The 19,991-nt window shown below is 42.2% G+C and overlaps 1 protein-coding gene across 3 annotated transcripts in view; it reads left to right on the plus strand.

Moving 5' to 3' along the window:
- Nucleotides 1-19,991, plus strand: part of SLC22A3 (solute carrier family 22 member 3) — a 93,921-nt gene that overhangs the window by 58,678 nt on the left and 15,252 nt on the right. The window contains exons 6-7 of one of the 3 annotated variants that reach the window (XM_061130142.1): nucleotides 12,381-12,478; nucleotides 12,598-12,812. The exons of the other annotated variants lie outside the window; for them this stretch is intronic. Coding sequence (XP_060986125.1) covers nucleotides 12,381-12,478; nucleotides 12,598-12,812 — 313 coding nt within the window. The remainder of the gene's footprint in view (nucleotides 1-12,380; nucleotides 12,479-12,597; nucleotides 12,813-19,991) is intronic. 3 annotated transcript variants of the gene reach the window in all.

Here is a 19,991-nt window from a genome sequence, read left to right on the forward strand (position 1 = left end):
AGAAATAAAGTGCACCATAAATGTAATGTGCTTGAATCATCCTGAAACCATCCCCTGCACCCATCCTGGTCTGGGGAAAAATTGTCTTCCATGAAACGAGCCCCTGGTGAGGCAAACATTGGGGACTGCTACCCTATGCTTTAGGCCATGGCAGAAAGATACCTGTTAGGAATCCTACTGGGCAAAGTTGCAATCTTGCTTGAATCCTGCAAACACCTGAAGCCCTAGAAAAGCTAGAGCTGGGTGTGTATAAGAGCTAAAGAAGCCTAGGGGAAAATATCCCTCAGCTAGTGAGGAAAAAGGCCATCATGTGGATTTATGGTCTATTGTTACATGTTCTTATTAAAACAGTTTCTGAAGCATTCAGAAGCCTGAAAAGAAATGATGATAAGAATGTGAATGGGTGGAGTATGTGGCTTCACTTTTATTTGTTACATAGCAGGTGATTTATTTCACTGTAGCTTTCTCCTCTTTGGAATAATCATTGGCTAACTAGTGACTTATAGATACTCAATTTACTGATTTAGAACTAAACATTTCTGTATCTAGACCTGCTCCTATGGTTTAAGACACTGGACATTCTTTTTTAAAATATTTAATTCTTTTGGGGGGGGTTATTGAGATTAAAGTTTACATAATATTAGTTTTAGGTATCATAATAAGTATACCTAAACATAATAATTTGGTATTTGTGTGTATTGCAAGGTGATCACCAGAATAAGTCTAGGTAACATCTATCACCATACATACATTGTACATTTTTTCTTGTGATGAGAACTTCTAAGATTTGCTCATGTAACAACTTTCAAATATGCAGTAAAGTATAATTAACTATAGTCATCAGGCTGTATATCGTAACCCCTTGATTTTTTTTTTTTTTTTTGGATATTCTTTATCATTTGATATTTAGAACTTTTCTGTTTCAGCAACGATCAGTGACATTTATCGGTGCCGTTGGGGAGATCAATGATGTGTTTAATCCCATCCACTCACATCAGATTCTGGTGTTCCCCCCCCACCCCAAGTTCTGAGTCTTTGTGATTGTTGTTGTTTAGTCAGTAAGTCATGCCCAACTCTTTGCCGCACACCAGGATCCCCTGTCCGTCACTATTTCCTGGAGTTTGCTCAGATATGTCCATTGAGTCAGTGATGCTATCTAACCATCTCATCTTCTGCCGCCCCCCCTCTCCTTTTGCCTTAGATCTTTCCGGGCATCAGGGTCTTCTCCAAAGAGTCAGCTCTTTGCATCAGGTGTCCAAAGTAATGGAGCTTAAGATTAGAGTCTTAAAATATTTTTTTTATTTATTTTGGGCCGTGCTGGATCTTCATTGCTGGGAAGGCTTTTCTCTGGTTGCAGCGAGTGGAGGCTACTCTCTGTTGCAGTGCACGGGCTTCTGGTTGGTGTGACTTCTCTTGTTGCAGAGCATGGGCTCGCGTGCACGGGTTTCATAGCTGCGGTGTGTGGGCTCAGTAGCTGGGGTTCCCAGGCTCTAGAGCTCAGGCTCGATAGTTGTAGCACATGGGCTTCGTTGCTCTGTAGCACGTGGGATCTTCCCAGATCAGGGACTGAACCTGTGTCTCCTGCACTGGCAGGCAGATTCTGTACCCCTGAGCCACCAGGGAAGCCCAAGGTTAGAGATTTAGAACTGAGAATGCAAGTTCTCTTTTCCACCATCACCTCCCCCCCGCCCCCCACTATCATTTACTTTAACACCTTCCCTCCCTCCGAACCCTCACAGATCTGTTTTTAAGAAATGAAGAAGTGTTCCACCGTGTGACCTACAGCTGCAGCCCATCAACCTTTGGATCCCAGGGAACCTCTAGAAAGATGTACTTTTTGCTGTTCCAGGCAGTTAGCCCAGTCGTGGGGGAATGGAATGGAGGGATAGAACTCTCTCAGGCCAGATGGAAATGCTCAGAATAATATCTCTGCTACAGAGCATCCTCACCAAAGAACTGGCTGAGCCCAGGGTCCAGCAAGTACAGGGGCCACCAGCCGTATGTGGCCATGGAGCCCTGAAGCGTGGCTGGTCTGAACAGGGACGTGATGTCAGAGTAAGCTGCACAGTGGATTACAAAGATTTAGTCTGACATAAAGCACATGAACCATCTCTTCAGTAGTTTCACGTTGATCGCCTGTTGAAATGATTGTATTGGGGATAGACTGGATTAAATGCAACATATTCTTAAGATTAATTTTGCCTATTTCTTCTCACATTTTTGATGTTAGTACTAGAAAATTTAAACTGACGTAAGTGACACTATGTTTTTACTGGACAAAGCTGGTCTAGGTGCTTGGAATTTGTTTTTAACTACTTTTGTGTGCATGCCAAATTGTACTAAATTGCTTCAGTCATGGCCAACTCTTTGTGACTTCATGGACTGTGGCCTGCCAGGCTCCTCTGTCTATGGGATTCTCCAGGCAAGAGTACTGGAGTGGGATGCCCTGCCCTTCTCCAGGGGATCTTCCTGACCCAGTGGTCACACCCGCATCTCCTGTGTCTCCTTCACTGGCAGGCAGGCTCTTTACACTGAGCCACCAAGGGAATCCCTTTAACTACTTTCAGTTCAGTTCCGTTTAGTCAGTCGGTCATGTCTGACTCTTTGCAACCCCATGGATCACAGCATGCCAGGCCTCCCTGTCCATCACCAACTCCCGGAGTTTACTCAAACTCATGTCCATTGAGTCGGTGATGCCATCCAACCATCTCATCCTCTGTCATCCCCTTCTCCTCCTGCCCTCAATCTTTCCCAGCATCAGGGTCTTTTCCAATGAGTCAGCCCTTTGCATCACGTGGCCAAAGTACTGGAGTTTCAGCTTCAGCGTCAGTCCTTCCAATGAACACCCAGGACTGATCTCCTTTAGGATGGACTCATTGGATATCCTTGCAGTCCATGGGACTCTCAAGAGTCTTCTCCAACACCACAGTACAAAAGCATGAATTCTTCAGCACTCAGCTTTCTTTATAGTCCAGCTCTCACATCCATACATGACACCTGGAAAATTAACTACTTTAATACGCATCAAATAATCATCAAATACTCATGGTCATTTTAATTATGAACTTTATTTTATCATATGAATTGTCATCGTAAATATCTTCTCTATGATCTTTTTTTTAAGGGAAGTTTTTCAAAATGTTTATTTATTTATTTAGGCTGTTTTGAGTCCTCGTTTCTGCATAGGCTTTTCTCTAGATGTGGTGCGGGGACTCCTCATTGTGCTGGCTTCACTTGTTGCAGAGGGCACAGGCCCTAGGCATGCAGGCTTAGTAGTTGCAGCTCATGGGCTCGGTAGCTGCCATTCCTGGGCTCTAGAGCACTGGCTCAGAAGTCATGGCATTTGGGGCTAGTTACTCACAGCATGTGGGATCTTCCCACACCAGGGACTGAAACCACGTCTCCTGCATTGGCAGGTGGACTCTACCCCTGAGCTACCAGGGAAGCCCTCTACTCTCGTTTAAAAGTATCAGTTCAGTTCAGTTGCTCAGTTGCGTTTGACTCTTTGTGACCCCATGGACTGCAGCACGCCAGGCCTCCGTGTCCATCACCATCTCCCAGAGTTTACTCAAACTCATGTCCATTGAGTCAGTGATGCCATCCAACCAGCTCATCCTCTGTCATCCCCTTCTCCTCCCACCTTCAATCTTTCCCAGCATCAGGGTCTTTTCCAATGAGTCAGCTCTTCGCATCAGGTGGCCAAAGTTTATCGGAGCTTCAGCTTTAGCATCAGTCCTTCCAATGCATATTCAGGACTGATCTCCTTTAGGATGGACTCGTTGGATCTCCTTGCAGTCCAAGGGACTCTCAAAAGTCTTCTCCAACACCACAGTTCAAAAGCATCAATTCTTTGGCTCTCATCTTTCTTTATAGTCCAACTCTCACATCCATACATGACTACTGGAAAAGCCATAGCCTTGACTAGACAGACAGACCTTTGTTGGCAAAGTAATGTCTCTGCTTTTTAATATGCTGTCTAGGTGGGTCATAACTTTTCTTCCAAGAAGTATGCATTTTTTAATTTCATGGCTGCAGTCACTATCTGCAGTGATTTTGGAGTCCCCCCAAAAATAAACTCTCGTTTAAAAACATAATGAGGTTTTAAAAAATTCCCAGAGTGCCGTGGGCAAGTTGGCAAATTCTCTTTTATGGATGCCAGGCAGCCTTGCTGCCACCTAGCAGCTGGCCAGGGTTCTGTGATGTTAAACATCTATTCCTGGACCTGCTGGCTCTAGCCTCCACCTGACTGAAGGGAACGACCGTGAGGAGATGGACTGGGGGACATGGCAGACCAGCACGCCTTCCCGGCCTCACCCAAGCCCCTGGGGCTTCTCTGAAAGACCTACTGGGTGATTAACTTTGAGGGTGACTTCCAAATCAGTGAACCCCAAATCCTCAAGTGCTATTCTGCTCACACAGACTTCTTACAAAACATTTCTAGAGAACAGAGCCTGTGGGGAATTTGTGATGACACGAAGTCAGCATTAGATTCAAGAAGGGATTAAACTCCCCTGCTCATTAGTGGCTTCCCTTTTTCTTGCGACATATGACAACTGTTAAAAAGTCCACCCACTGAGATCCACCAGGTGAAACTATAAGACTGGAAATGCAACCACTTGACATCATCCCCTCCCCGTGCCAGACACTGCTGCTCAGCTGGGTTCTTCCCTCTCAACCCGGGGGCTCACGTTCCTTCCCAGCCAGTCAGAATAATACTAGGAGGCAGCAGGTGAGGCAGGACTTCAGGGACCACCTGGGCATCTCACGCGAGTCTCCTGAGAGGTTGTTAAAATGCAGATTCTGAGGCTTCCCTGGAGACTCAGTGGTAAAGAATCCACCTGCCAATGCAGGAGACACGGGTTCAATCTCTGATCTGGGAAGATCCTACCTGCCGTGGAGCAACTAGACCTGAGCACCCCAGCTACTGAGCCTGTGCCCTGGAGCCCAGGAACTGCAACTGCTGAAGCCTGCACGTCCCAGAGCCCATCCTCTGCAGCAAGAGGAGCCACCACGATGAGAAGCCCACGCACCACAGCGGCAGAGGAGCACCCGCCCGCCACAACTGGAGAAAAGCCCTTGCAGCAATGAAGACCCAGCAGAGCCTAAAGTGAAAAATCACAAATCTCCTCTTTAAAGAAAAAATGCAGATTCTTATCTCTTCATCCAAGGTAGAGCATCTTTAACAAGTTCCCTGGCAAAAAGGCTGTGGATTCACGGACCACGCTTTGAGTAAGAAGGTTCTCCAAGCATCTTTTGTTCTGTGTACATTCTCGCAAAATTACTCTGCCTCAGGCCTCAGAGATCAACAGTGCCAGATGAACCTTATATATGCCTGGTAAACATAAGAAAACCTAATAATAACAGAAGTCTATTCCTTTTTTGCAGAAGGCACCATGACGGTGGTCTTTACAAAAGGAGTGCCTTTAAAAGAATCTCCCTAACTTGTGCATTGTAGTATAAGCTACAGTTTCCTAACTGAAAAGATTTTTTTTTAATGCCAACTGAATTATCATCTGGAAGCAGAGTATCTCCAAAATGTCATAAAAATAATGTTCATATGGAGTAGATTGTGTCCATTTTTGAAGACTCACTGGTACCAGGTGTGTATATTGCTGACCTTAAACAAAATGAACAGCAGTTATTATTTAGTAAAGATGAGTTTATTTGGGAATAGCAGAGGGACTACAAATTGGGACGCATGAACTAAGGAGAACCATAGCCCAGTCTGAGGATACAAAGGGAAGGTTAGCTTTTATTAGGTTCTGGGAAGAAATTGGGGAGAGTTGTTTTAAACAAAAGTTCACTGGAGGAGAACGAAAGTTTGGGGTTGTTTAAATAATGTTCTGGTAAGAAAATGTTCTAAGTAAAATAAAACATCTCTAGCCTGATCCTGGCTGTTTATCTCTTAAAAAATTGTTTATTGAAGTATAGTTGATTTACAGTGTTGTACTAGTTTCAGGTGTAGAGAAAAGTGATTCAGTTTTGCGTACACATTTATCTATTTTTTCAGGTTCTTCTCTCTTATATATTATTAAAATATATTGAGTTTAGTTGCCTGTGCTAGACAGAGGTCCTTGTTGGTTACTTTATATGTAATAATGTGTATATGTTAATTATAAACTCCTGTTTTATCCCTCCCACCCTCTCCCCTTTGCTCACTGTAAGTTAGTTTACTTCTTGCTCAGAAACCAATCCCTTGTCAGGAGAGCTCTGAACACCATATTTATAACGGATTGTTATTTATAGTGTCTTTCTCTTCCTTGGCAATTTAAATTAAAATGTCAACTTCAAGAAATGTTTCAGGAAGGCACCAGAAGGAATTATAAATAGAACTTGATTAATCAAAGAAAGATGAATAAAGTATGCTTTTAACTCAGGGTACATCATTGTTGATGTAGAGCTAAAGTCTTGGAAGAATTAAAAGACAGTTGAGAAACAAATAGAGCAAATAGCCATCAGTTTGGTAAATGAATATCAAGAAACCAACCTGTACAGTTTACCTGTGAGCAGCCCCTTTTTCAACGAGTGGCGTTACTAGGCAACAAGGATCCAAACAGACAGACGTTTCCAAGAGCATTTCCCATCTTCCTTTGCTCCAAATGAGAGCAGGCAGACACCTCTTAGATGAATAAATGTATGACAAACTCTAAAGCCAAGTTTGATACTCAAGATAACATACTGCATGGTTCACTTACATGAAATTCTAGAAAGGCAAACCAATGACAGAACGCAGATGAGGGCTTACCAGGGGCTGAACATCAGGGGGAGAGAACTGACTGCAGAGAGACAGGAGGAAACTTTGGGGGGGTGGTGGAAATATTCCACATCATGATGGCAGGGGTGACTATGTGACTTGACACATTTCTCAAAATTTCATGAAATGTAGCTTAAAGTTGCTAAATACTACTGGATGTAAATTATATTTCAATAAAGCCAAGTTTAAAGTCTATCTATCTATCTATAATAATCTGATGTAGCATTTCTATTCTTTTACATCTAAGACTATGCAAACACTTTGGAGATAGAAAATATGCACAATTTCATTTCAAAATACAGAGCTAGAAGTTGTTGTAAAAGGGTAGGCGCTGCCCCAGTCACTGTGCACGGGTTGCCAAGACTTTCCTGGATGAATTCCATCCAAGATATGGCTTTTAGTCTCCCGAGGTCTTTGGACACCCAGAAAGTGGGTCATCTTTCAGAATATCTGCGTCACTGTGGACAGTGTGTTAGTAAATCAAAGACCAGCTGGATTTGTTCTCAAATTGGCAAAATACTCACTTGCTTGGAAGTACTATTAATCCTTTCATTTATTGAATGGGGAAAATTGGTCTTGATTACTTTCAGTTATTATCAGCGCTGCATATTCTTTTGGTGTAGGATATATATTAGGCGTTAAACATGTGCTTTGGAAAAGCAGAGATCATGTGACTGCTTGATTCTAAATATGAAAAGTTTGAAATTAAGACTAATTAGCTTTTGAAGTTAAGACTAATTAAAACTAATACTAAATATTCTTACAGAGTAAATTGGAGTAGTAAAGCAATTATTTTCGTTCTGTAATGCAAAATTATTTTGGCTAAAATATTCTGTTATTATGCAAAAGCATTGTTCTGGACTAAATTCTTGAGATAATTCTGCTTTTGGCAACAAAGAACAGAAAACCAATCTGAATGGGCTTCAGACGGTAAGCACAGTTCCAAGCTCCTGGATCTGGAATTCTAGACTTAAAACAGTGTCCAAGGTTGTTTAGACATGTGGATCACAATAAACTGTGGAAAATTCTGAAAGAGATGGGAATACCAGACCACCTGACCTGCCTCCTGAGAAATCTGTATGCAGATCAACAAGCAGCAGTTAGAACTGGACACGGAATAACAGTTTGGTTCCAAATCAGGAGAGGAGTATGTCAAGGCTGTATATTGTAACCCTGCTTATTTAACTTACATGCAGAATACATCATGTGAAATTCTGGGCTGGATGAAGCAGAAGCTGGAATCAAGATTGCCGGGAGAAATAGCAATAACCTTGGATATGCAGATGACACCACCCTTATGGCAGAAAGTGAAGAACTAAAGAGCCTCTTGATAAAAGTGAAAAAGGAGAGTGAAAAAGTTGGCTTAAAGCTCAACATTCAGAAAACTAAGATCATGGCCTCCGGTCCCATCACTTCATGGCAAATAGATGGGGAAACAGTGGTTGACTTTATTTTTCTGGGCTCCAAAATCACTGCAGATGATGAGGGCAGACATGAAATTAAAAGACGCTTACTCCTTGGAAGGAAAGTTATGACTCACCTAGACAGCATATTAAAAAGCAGAGACATTACTTTGCCAACAAAGGTCTGTCTGTCTAGTCAAGACTATGGTTTTTCCAGTAGTCATGTATGGATGTGAGAGTTGGACTGTAAAGAAAGCTGAGTGTGGAAGAATTGATGCTTTTGAACTGTGGTGTTGGAGAAGACTCTTGAGAGTCTCTTGGACTGCAAGGATATCCAACCAGTCCATCTTAAAGGAGATCAGTCCTGGGTGTTCATTGGAAGAATTGATGCTGAAGCTGAAACTCCAATACTTTGGCCACATGATGCGAAGAACTAACTCATATGAAAAGACCCTGATGCTGGGAAAGATTGAAGGTGGGAGGAGAAGGGGACAACAGAGGATAAGCTGGTTGGATGGCATCACCAACTCAATGGACAAGAGTTTGAGTAAACTCCAGGAGTTGGTGATGGACAGGGAGGCCTGGCATGATGCAGTCCATGGGGTTGCAAAGAGTCAGACATGACTGAGCGACTGAACTGAACTGCCTGAACTGAATAAATCATTGTGAATATTGCTGTCGAAAAGAGAAGCTTGTCCCCCTCTGTGGTCTGGGTGACTGTGGTGCCCATGTGCAGATGAGCAATGCTGTCAGGAACTTCCTGGAGAGAGGACAGTCTGACATAAACATGACCCCAAGTCTGAGTTGTGGAAAAAACCCTCAGTGAAAAGAAAAGAACCGCTGGAGTAAGTCATCCATCTGTGGAGGAAAGAGGCCCTCATATAATGAGTGGTTTTAATCTGGAACTTAAAGATCCTCAAAATCTAAATAATTTTCATCAAGGCCACCTTTTCCACAAAATAGTGTTTTAACTAAAGATTAGATTTTTGGTCAAATGCATAATGTCCTTCTCTAAAATTATATAGAAGTTACCATGAACCACAAAGAAGCTTTCTAGAATAAAAAGTTTCTATATGTTCAGTAGTGCAGTGAGAGGATGAAGAACAGAAGCTCTCATCAACTTCCTGAACTTCACATCCTGGCTTAGCCACCCTTCTTCTATTGAATCCTTGTGTGCTAAGCCTTGTTTTACCTATTTATACAACAGAACCCTTAAGAGTACTAACTCCAGAGAGTCTTGATGAAAATTAAATGGAATATTTCTTGCTTCATTTCAGTTCATCAATTCATTAACCCAGAATCTAAGAAATATTACATACTTAGTAGGAGTTAGCCATTTTAATGTGGACAGTATATAGAAACTAATTGTGAAAAATATTTTGATAACCATGTAAAAATATACAGTTTTCCTCTGGTATCTGTGGAATATTGGTTCCAAGACCTTCTGCAGATACCAAAATCCTCAGAAGCTCAAGACCCTTGTACCGAATGGGTCTCAGCTGATGCTCTGTATCCACAAGTTCTGCATCCATGGGTTCAACCAATCACAGGCCCCACTGTTGGTTGAATCCACAGAGGCAGAACCCGTGGATGTGAAGAGCCAACTGTATTGTTGGGACATACTAAATTCTTTTGCTTCTGGTATTCCTAATTCATTTTTGGAACAGCAGAGATGAGGGTAGGGGTCTTAGAATTTCGAAGATTAGCTCAGGGAACATTTTAATAAGGATTGTATTAGTTATAATACAGGTCAACTTGCTGTAACAGAGATCCCCCAAAATACAGCGACAAACAAGAGAAAAGTGTCTTTTTCTATTACGTGCCCACGCAGAGGTGAGTAGCCCAGCCCTGAAGGTAGCTCTGCCCCATGAGGTCACCCAGGACCCAGGTTCCATTTATCTCATTACTCCATCATCACCTGCAATAGGTTGTATAATCAAAGCCATTTCACCAGTGTCTTCTTCTTCCATCCCTCAGGAAAGGGAAAACCGTGAATGAAGAGCAAACCATTTCCTTTTTAAAGGATGGGACCCAGAACTTGTACACATGGCTTCTACTCCCACCTCATTGCTGAGATCTTAGTCACTGGACCACCCACAATTGAAAGAGAGGCTAGAAAATATGACTTTAACTAGGCAGCCATAAGCCCAACTAAAATTCTGTGGGTTCTGTTATCCAAAGGGGGATGGAAAGAATGCATTGTTGAATCAATTAGCAGTCTTCCATTAGTGTTGCTATGGAAACTACTATTGCTTCATTGATCCCAGGATACTGTTAATTTGGAGACACATCATCATTTTATGCACCGCTCAGTGAGAAAAGCCATGCTATTGAAGCTGTGGCTCATTACTTTCTTATCAGCTGAGTTACAGGACACAACCTAATTTCGAGATTTTGAAATGTGAAAACTTTGTGTCTTGTTATAGAAGAAATACAAGCTTTCCTGGTGGCTCAGTGGTGAAGAATCTGCCTGCAGTGCTGGAGAGGCAGGTTTGATCCTGGGTTGGAAAGATCCCCTAGAGAAGGAAATGGCAACCCACTCCAGTATTCTTGCCTGGGAAATCCCATGGATAGAGGAACCTAGTGGGCTGCAGGCCATGGGGTCACAAAAGAATCAAACATGACTTGGTGACTAAACAACAATGATAGAAGAAATACAGTGTCAGAAAGACTTAGGAAAATAAAATGATCTAAAGATATTCATTTTGCAGTCTTCTTTGTGTGTATATGACTTTCCTCGGAGCAAGCATAGGCAACAGATATCAAGATTTGGTTGATGCATTGAGTGTAATGTTTAGAACAGGTGATTGACAAGGTACTATCCATGAGAATTCAAGTCAAATTCCAACACAAAGGCTTGGGGAAAGTTTGCCAAGCTTTCCACTCAGTCTGGAACAGATCTGGAGTTGAATAAACAGACAATGAGGGTCCTGTTTTCACTAACCAGGGTTCTCACTTAGCAGAAGGATGAAGACCAAGGACTACACTCAGCGCAGAGTTATGGCCAAGGCACTTGACTTCCTGTTTCAACATTCAGTCATCACCCAAATATTGGTTGGACACCAGACACTTTGCTTGGTGCTACAATACAGTCTCTGCCCCCCAAGAACTCCAGAGCTCATGCAGGGAGAAGAATAAGTAGACCTGTAAAGGCACGAAATTGTGTAGAGCCTATGATAGAAATCTAGTAAGTGGAGGTGCCGGGTGGAGATCGTCAGTTCTACCCGAGGTTAGGGAAGACCTCCCAGTGGTGGCGAAATCAGAACTAGGGAGAGTTAGAGTTCTTCATGCAGAAGTAACAAATATGCAAGTGCATGGAAGTGGGACACAGTGGTCACTGCAAGAGACTGAGTCATGGTCTCTTCAGCACACAGGATTAGAAGCAGAGAGGACTTCCCTGGCATTCCAGTGGTTAAGGCTTCATGCTTCCACTGCAGGGGGTGTGGGTTCAATCCCTGGTCAAGGTACTTAAGATTCAATATGCCACTTCATGCAGCCAAAAAAGGAAGAAGAATTTTAAAAGCTCAGTAATCAAGATAAATACTATTCTAGTACAATATTTAAATACACGAAAATTAATGCAAAAATAATTTGTAAAAAAAAAAAAAAAGGCCAGAAGCATCGGGTATGTTCAGCTGTTTCCTTTTTAGTACTTTATACATAGTAGGCAAATAGCAATGTTTGTTTAATTGAATTAGAGAAAGACCAACTTCTTGAATGGCCAAATAAGGATGAGCCGAATTTTCCTGTTATCAAAAAGCTGCTGGATTCCAGTACACGGACAGGAACAAAAGGACACTGTTGATGCCAGCCTTTCTCTAGAACTTACCATGACTCTAGCTTATTGGTTAACATAAGATTTGAGGAGTTAATAGATAAAGGAACTTGTTTAGAACCTGCTTTCAGCATCTTTATGCTTGTTTTCTCCAATTTGACAAATGCACAAATGTATTTTACTTTAGAACACACCTTTTATCTTTGTTCACTCCAAGCATGTCACACTGCTGATTCTCAGCACAGCAAGCACACCTTTGTGAATTTAACCTAGGACAAAGTCTAGAGAACCAAACTTTCTGTACTCAGGTGCTAAGACCTCATAATGAAAGACCCTGGTCGGTTCAGTAAGATCATTCGGTAGCTTGGAATCTGGTCAGTGACAAATCTGTAATATGCAGATGCCTCTTGCTGTATATTGCTACTGAAAATCTGCTTCTCTTGTATAGATCACTGTTACGGATGAGGAAGTTAGTAATCCATCCTTTGTAGATCTGGTGAGAACTCCCCAAATGAGGAAGTGCACACTTATACTTATGTTTGCTTGGTAAGTTTGATTTGTGATGGATTCAAAAGCTTGTGTCAAATTTACAACGCATCCCTCTCTCCAGATCAGGTGGAAGTTCTGTCTTACTTGTTCTCTGTTGTCTTTCGATGTTACTCCAGGTTCACAAGCGCTGTGGTTTATCAAGGACTCGTCATGCGCCTGGGAATTATAGGAGGCAACCTCTATATCGACTTTTTCATCTCGGGAGTTGTGGAGCTGCCAGGAGCCCTCTTGATCTTACTAACCATTGAGCGTTTTGGTCGGCGCCTACCCTTTGCGGCAAGCAATGTCGTGGCAGGGGTGGCGTGCCTTGTCACTGCGTTCTTACCAGAAGGTAACTGTCCCTCAAGTCTGCTTGGCAGCCAAGACCTTGAAAAAAATCTTAACATAATCAAGAACGGGGGACTTCTCATCTTTAACAAATGTCCCCTAGCATCAGCATCGTAGTGCCAGGCACACTCTCATGATGTCTCTCCGTTTCTGCCAAATCAGTGTAACGACTTTGAATGTAGAAGATTGACTCTATAGATTTTTCCATTTTCTCCAGTTTTAGGGTCATTTGTGGGTGAAATAGATGTGTAAAACCTAGATTGTAGTCATAGTTTACTTTTTAAAAAAATTTTAATGAAATTTACTTTATGTACAATATTGCATAGGTTACAGATGTACAATATGATGATTCACGATATATAAAGGTTATATTCCATTTATAGTTATTATGAAGTACTGGCTATATTCTCCATATGGTACAATGGATTCTTGTAGCTTACTGTAGCACCTGATAGTTGTACCTCAGTCCCATACCCCTACATTACCCCCCTTTCCCTCTCCCCAGTGCTAACTGCTAGTTTGTTCCCTGTATCTGTAAGTTTGCTTTTTTGTTGTTGTTATGTTCACTAGTTTGTTGTATTTTTTTAGATTCCACATATAGGTGATATCTTGTAGTATTTGTCTTTCTATGTCTGACTTATTTCACTTAATATAATGCCCTCCAAGTCTATCCATGTTGCTGCAAATGGCCAATTACATTCTTTCTTATGGCCGAGTAGTATTCCATATATATGTATATGGGCTTCCCTCATAACTCAGTTGGTAAAGAATGTGCCTACCATGTAGGAGACCTCATCTTCTTTATCCATTCATGTGTCAGTGGCCACTTTGGTTGCGTCTTAGTTATTGTAAAAATGCTGCTTCAACATTGGGGTGCGTGTATCTTTTCCAGTCGGTGGCTTTGGTTTTTTTCTCATATATATATCCAGGAATGGAATTCATGTAGTTTGCTTCTGATCACCTTCATCTGACTTAATTTTGTGATATCACTGACCCTGTTTCACATTTCTCCCATATCACTAATTCCCTGCAAAACACGAAGGTTACAAAGGGAAGAAAAACACATTCTTGACAACCTAGTGAAGGGTATGGACAAAGTAGAGCATGGTTCTCAGAAGTATGAACCGTCTCTGCTGGTTCAGGAACCAAACGTTCTTCGTTATCACAGGAATATCCTGGAACCTTCTTTGTTATCGTGGGAATACTCTGGCACGGAGGCTGAGGGATAATCCCTGTCCAGCAATGATAGCCTCACAGTCAGGCCAAGAGCTTGGGTGTGGTCTTGTGAGCTTTGGGTGGCGGCGAAGCGCCTCCAAGTGACCGCAGCAGTGGGGACAATGGCAATGGGGAGGGAGAGATGCTGAGGCCTGCATGGGAGATGGTGATTTCAAAGACATTTCAGAGTTTAACTGGGGAGGGGAGGGCTTGGTGACGGCTGTGAGATACAGAGGTTGTTGGTAACCCCGTGTACATGGCTAACCCACTGCCAATTATCCCTGTCCTGGAACGCAGCGGGCCCTGGACAGTGGAAGCCTTTCAAACTCCCAGGGAATGTGTGTTTTAGATCAAGTTCATTATTTCCACATTCCAGGAGGTGTGGCGGGGGGTGGGGGGAGCGGCGCAGGGGGGAGATTGCTGGGACAGCTGGAGCCTCTTATAGTACTTTATGTCAGCACAAGAGAAGCCTCTTTTTAGTTTGAAGAATTTTTTTCTTAATTTTTTTTTCTTTTCCATATGGTTTATTACAAGATGTTGTGTATAGTTCCCTGTGCTATACAGTAGGACCTTGTTGTTTATCCATTCTCTATAGAATAGTTTGTATCTGCTAACCCCGAACTCCCAATCCATCCCTTCCCTCTGCCCTCCCCCTTGTTAACTACAAGTGTGCTCTCTAGAGTCTGTTTCTGTTTTGTAGATAAACTCGTTTCATAGTTTCAGTTCAGTTCATTCGCTCAGTCCTGGCCGACTCTTTGCAACCCCATGAATCACAGCATGCCAGGCCTCCCTGTCCATCACCAGCTCCCGGAGATTACTCAAACTCATGTCCATCGAGTCGATGATGCCATCCAGCCATCTCCTCCTCTGTCATCCCCTTCTCCTCCTGCCCTCAATCCCTCCCAGCATCAGGGTCTTTTCCAATGAGTCAGCTCTTCACATCAAGTGGCCAAAGTATTGGAGTTTCAGCTTCAGCGTCAGTCCTTCCAATGAACACCCAGGACTGATCTCCTTTAGAATGGACTGGTTGGATCTCCTTGCAGTCCAAGGGACTCTCAAGAATCTTCTCCAACACCACAGTTCAAAAGCATCAATTTTTTGCTGTTCAGCTTTCTTCACAGTCCAACTCTCACATCCATACATGACCACTGGAAAAACCATAGCCTTGACTAGACGGACATTTGTTGGCAAAGTAATGTCTCTGCTTTTTAATATGCTATCTAGGTTGGTCATAACTTCCCTTCCAAGGAGCAAGCGTCTTTTAATTTCATGGCTGCAATCACCATCTGCAGTGATTTTGGAACCCAAAAAAATAAAGTCTGACACTGTTTCCACTGTTTCCCCATCTATTTACCATGAAGTGATGGGACTGGATGCCATGATCTTAGTCTTCTGAATGTTGAGCTTTAAGCCAACTTTTTCACTCTCCTCTTTCACTTTCATCAAGAGGCTTTTTAGTTCCTCTTCACTTTCTGCCATAAGGGTGGTGTCATCTGCATATCTGAGGTTATTGATATTTCTCCTGGCAATCTTGATTCCAGCTTGTGTTTCTTCCAGCCCAGCATTTCTCATGATGTACTCTGCATATAAGTTAAATAAGCAGGGTGACAATATACAGCCTTGACGTACTCCTTTTCCTATTTAGAACCAGTCTGTTGTTCCATGTCCAGTTCTAACTGTTGCTTCCTGACCTGCATATAGGTTTCTCAAGAGGCAGGTATGCCTCTTGTCTGGTATACCCATCTCTTTCAGAATTTTCCACAGTTTATTGTGATCTACACAGTCAAAGGCTTTGGCATAGTCAATAAAACAGAAACAGATGTTTTTCTGGAACTCTCTTGCTTTTTCGATGATCCAGAGGATGTTGGCAATTTGTTCTCTGGTTCCTCTGCCTTTTCTAAAACCAGCATGAACATCTGGAAGTTCACGGTTCATGTATTGCTGAAGCCTGGCTTGGAGAATTTTGAGCATTACTTTACTAGCGTGTGAGATGAGTGCAATTGTGCGGTTTAGATTCCACATATTGTTGTTGTTCAGTCGCTATATATGGGATAATACGAACCACATCTTCTTCATCCATTCATTCTGCTGATGGCCACTTAGGTTGCTTCTTAGTTATTGTAAAAATGCTGCTGAAACATTGGGGTGCATGTGTGTCTTTTCCAGTTAGTGGCTTTGGGTTTTTTTCTCATATATATATACCCAGGAATAGAATTCATGTAGTTTGCTTTTGATCACCTTTATCTGACTTAATTTTGTGATATCATTGACCCTGTTTTCACATTTCTTCCATATCACTAGTCACATGCAAAACAAGAAGGTTACAAAGGGAAGAAGAACGCATTTCTTGACTTGGAGAGGTTGACAACCTAGTGAAGGGTATGGACAAAGTAGAGCACGGTTCTCAGAAGAATGAACCACCTGTGCTGGTTCATGGACTGCAGCACACCAGGCTTCTCTGTCCCCAACTATTTCCTGAAGCTTTTTCAAAGTCACGTCCGTTGAGTTGATGATGCCACCCAACCATCTCACCCTCTGTCACCCCTTTCTCCTTTTGCCTTCAATCTTTCCCAGGATCAGAGTCTTTTCCAATGAGTCAGCTCTTTGCATCAGTTGGCCAAAGTATTGAAGCTTCAGCATCAAGCCTTCCAATGAATATTCAGGGTTGATTTCCTTTAGGATTGACTGTTATGATCTCCTTGCAGAATAATGTCATATAGTATTTGTTTCTCTTTCTGACTTTGCATATGAGAAGGTGTCTCTTTTTTTTTTTTTTTTGAAAATCCACTGAGGATCAGAAAAGAATTGATAACACTGTGGATGTCAAAACAGTCAGACATTTATAGATAAGTTCATTAATAATATAGTTATGAAATCCTAAAACATCAAATAACCTTATTTAAATACCATTACAGGAATGCCCATCTTCAGAATGAGGAGGGGGAGAAATCCTGTTATATTGGAAGGGTTGATGAAAAACAGAACTGTTTACATTTATCTCATTTTTCTTGAGCATCTAAGTTTCCTAATGCTGCTGTAACAAATTACCATAACCTGCATGGCTTGCAACACAGATTTGTTCCTTCATATCCTGGAGGCTGGAGTCCGAACTCCAGGTGTGGGCAGGGCCGCCCTCTCCCTGAAGGCTCTCAATGAGGATATTTGCCTGCCTCTTCCTGGCTTCTGGTGGTTGCCAGCCATCCTTGGCATTCCCGGACAGCGTTCTCATCTCTGCCTCCATCTTCACATGACCTTCTCTGCATCTCTGTGCCTTAACCATGACATCGGCAAAGGTTCTGGTGAACCTGAACTTTGGGGAACATGGTTCAACCTACCACACTGAGCTAACGCATTTTAAGAGTTGGGGAAGGGGATTCCGTGGCGGTCCAGCGGTTAGGACCCGGTGCTTTCACTGCCAGAGCCCAGGTTTGATCCCCTGGTCAGGAAACTAAGATTCTGCAAGCCTCCCTGTGTGGCCAAAAAAAAAAAAGACTTGGAGGAGATATAGGTCAATGCATATCCACTTAGTCTCTATTAATTGCTGCTACTAAACTAGGAGTAAGGATAGAGCTAAAAACAAGATAGACATAATTTCTTTTTTTTTTTGAACTTTTTATTTCATATTGGGGTATAGCCGATTAACAACATCATGATGGTTTCAGGTGAACACAGAGGGGCTCAGCCATACACATACATGTGTCCAGTCGCCCCCAAAACCCCCTCCCATCCAGGCTGCCACGTAATGCTGAGCAGATTTCCATGTGCTGGACAGCAGGTCTTTGTTGGTTATCCATTTTAAATTTAGCAGTGTGTACATGACCATCCCAACCTCCCTAGCTACCCCTTCACCCTGGCAACCATAAATTTGTTTTCTAAGGAGATAGACGTAATTTCTGTCTTTGGGCATTATGCACAATTTAGTAGAAGGTGGCAAATGAGGACCACTGGATACTTCACGGATCTCTCCGTTTTACTTTGGCACTGTATAGTTTTAGGTTTAATTTTTAAATGTAGTTTCCTAAGACAAGGTCATCTGTTCTCATCCCCTATGGAATAAGAATCAAATATTAATTACATATTCATTGCATATGAAATTAGGAAAGTAAAGAAAAAGAAATGACTTAAGTGTGGCCCGTCTTTTCATGATAGAACTCTCCCCAAGATTTTTCTCTGGCCCCAGACGAATTGGGATGATTTTAATGTGTGTTGCCTCCAGCATGATCCCAGAAAGCATTGAAGATCAATTGTCCAAACCCATATTGAAGTAACTAAGTGGGTGGGAATCAAGCTGTCTTACAGAGAACACTCTCATATATTGGAAAACAGAAGACCAAGAATAGAGTTTTCTGTTTGATCTGGTCAGTTTTATTTTGTAGACAAAATTTCCCAAGTCTTAGAGTTGTTCTTAGCAACAGTGGAAACGACCTGCTCCTGTTCTGGGCGCATTTTATTTGTGTGTTCTGCAGATATGGCTGCTTTCGTAGCCTCATGCCCGTCGTAACTGACTGCCAAGAGTAAGTTTAAATCCGTGGTGCTGTGTGTGAATACCAAATGTTAGCAGGGGTTGCTTGCCTGAGCTGAGAGTCCTCACTTCCACTTAAGGGAACTTTTGGACTTGGTTCCTTAGGCTGTTGAATTAACATTAGAAAGACTTTTCCTCTCAGCCATTCTTGACGTCATCACCAGGATGACTGCCCCTGAGAAGAATACTGAGCAGCCTTTTAGGGGAATCAGCTCTAAAATTATCTCAGAGAAAACTGTTTAACCAGCGTTCCCCCCCCTCCCCCCCACGAAGCCCGACTGGAGGATGAAATTCTGGAAACAATTTCAAAACAATCGTTCGGGCTGTATCCTCGTCTAAGACCCACTGTCTCTGACCCAAATTTTTGAATTCTAATTAAAGCCTGAAAAATAAAAGAGCTTTTTATTTAAAAAAAATTTATTTTGTGTTGGGTTATAGCCAATTAATAATGTTGTGATGGTTTCAGGTGAACAAAAAAGGGACTCAGCCGTACATATACAAGTACCCTTTCTCCCCCAGACCTCCCTCCCATCCAGGCTGCCGCGTAACGCTGAGCAGAGTTCCATGTGCCGTACAGTAGGTCTTTGCTGGTTATCCGTTTTAAAAATAGCAGTGTAAACATGACCTTCCCCAAGTCCCTAACGAATCCTTCCCCTTGGCAACTGTAAGTTCATTTTCTAAATCTTTGAGTCTATTTCTGTTTTGTAAGTAAGCTCATCTGTATCATTTCTTGTTAGATCCCCCATATAAGGAATGTCATATGATATTTCTCCTCCTTCTCTCTGTCTTACTTCACTCACTGTGCACTCTCTAGGTCCATCCATGTTCTTACAGAAGGCCTTATTTCATTCTTTTTAATGGCTGAGTAATATTCCATTGTGTATATGCACCACATCTTCTTTATCCATTCCCCTGTTAATGGACATTTAGATTGCTTTCATGTCTTAGCTATTGTAAACTGCTGCAATGAACCCTGGGGTGCATGTATCTATTCGGGCCATGATTTTCTCCGAATGTATGCCCAAGAGTGGGATTGTAGGGTCATATGGTAGTTCTATTTTTAGTTTTTTAAGGAATCTCCATACTGTTCTGCATAGTGGCTGTACCAATTTACATTCCCACCAACAGTTCAGGAGAGCTCCCTTCTCTCCACACACTCTCCAACTTGTTTGTGGATTTTTTTTTTTTTTTTATGATAGCCATTCTGACTAGTGTGAGGTGATATCTCATTGTACTTTTGATTTGCATTTCTCTAATAACTAGTGATGTTGAATATCTTTTCATGGGCCTATTGGCCATCTGTATGTCCTCTTTGGAGAAATGTCTATTCAGGTCTTCTGCCCATTTTTTTAGTGGGTGTCTGTTTTGATGCTTCTGAGCATCATAAACTGTTTGTAAATTTTAGAGACTAATTCCCTATCAGTCACATCAAATATTTTCTCCCAA

The sequence above is a fragment of the Dama dama genome, chromosome 26, assembly GCF_033118175.1.
Source record: "Dama dama isolate Ldn47 chromosome 26, ASM3311817v1, whole genome shotgun sequence".
Lineage (NCBI taxonomy): Eukaryota > Metazoa > Chordata > Mammalia > Artiodactyla > Cervidae > Dama > Dama dama.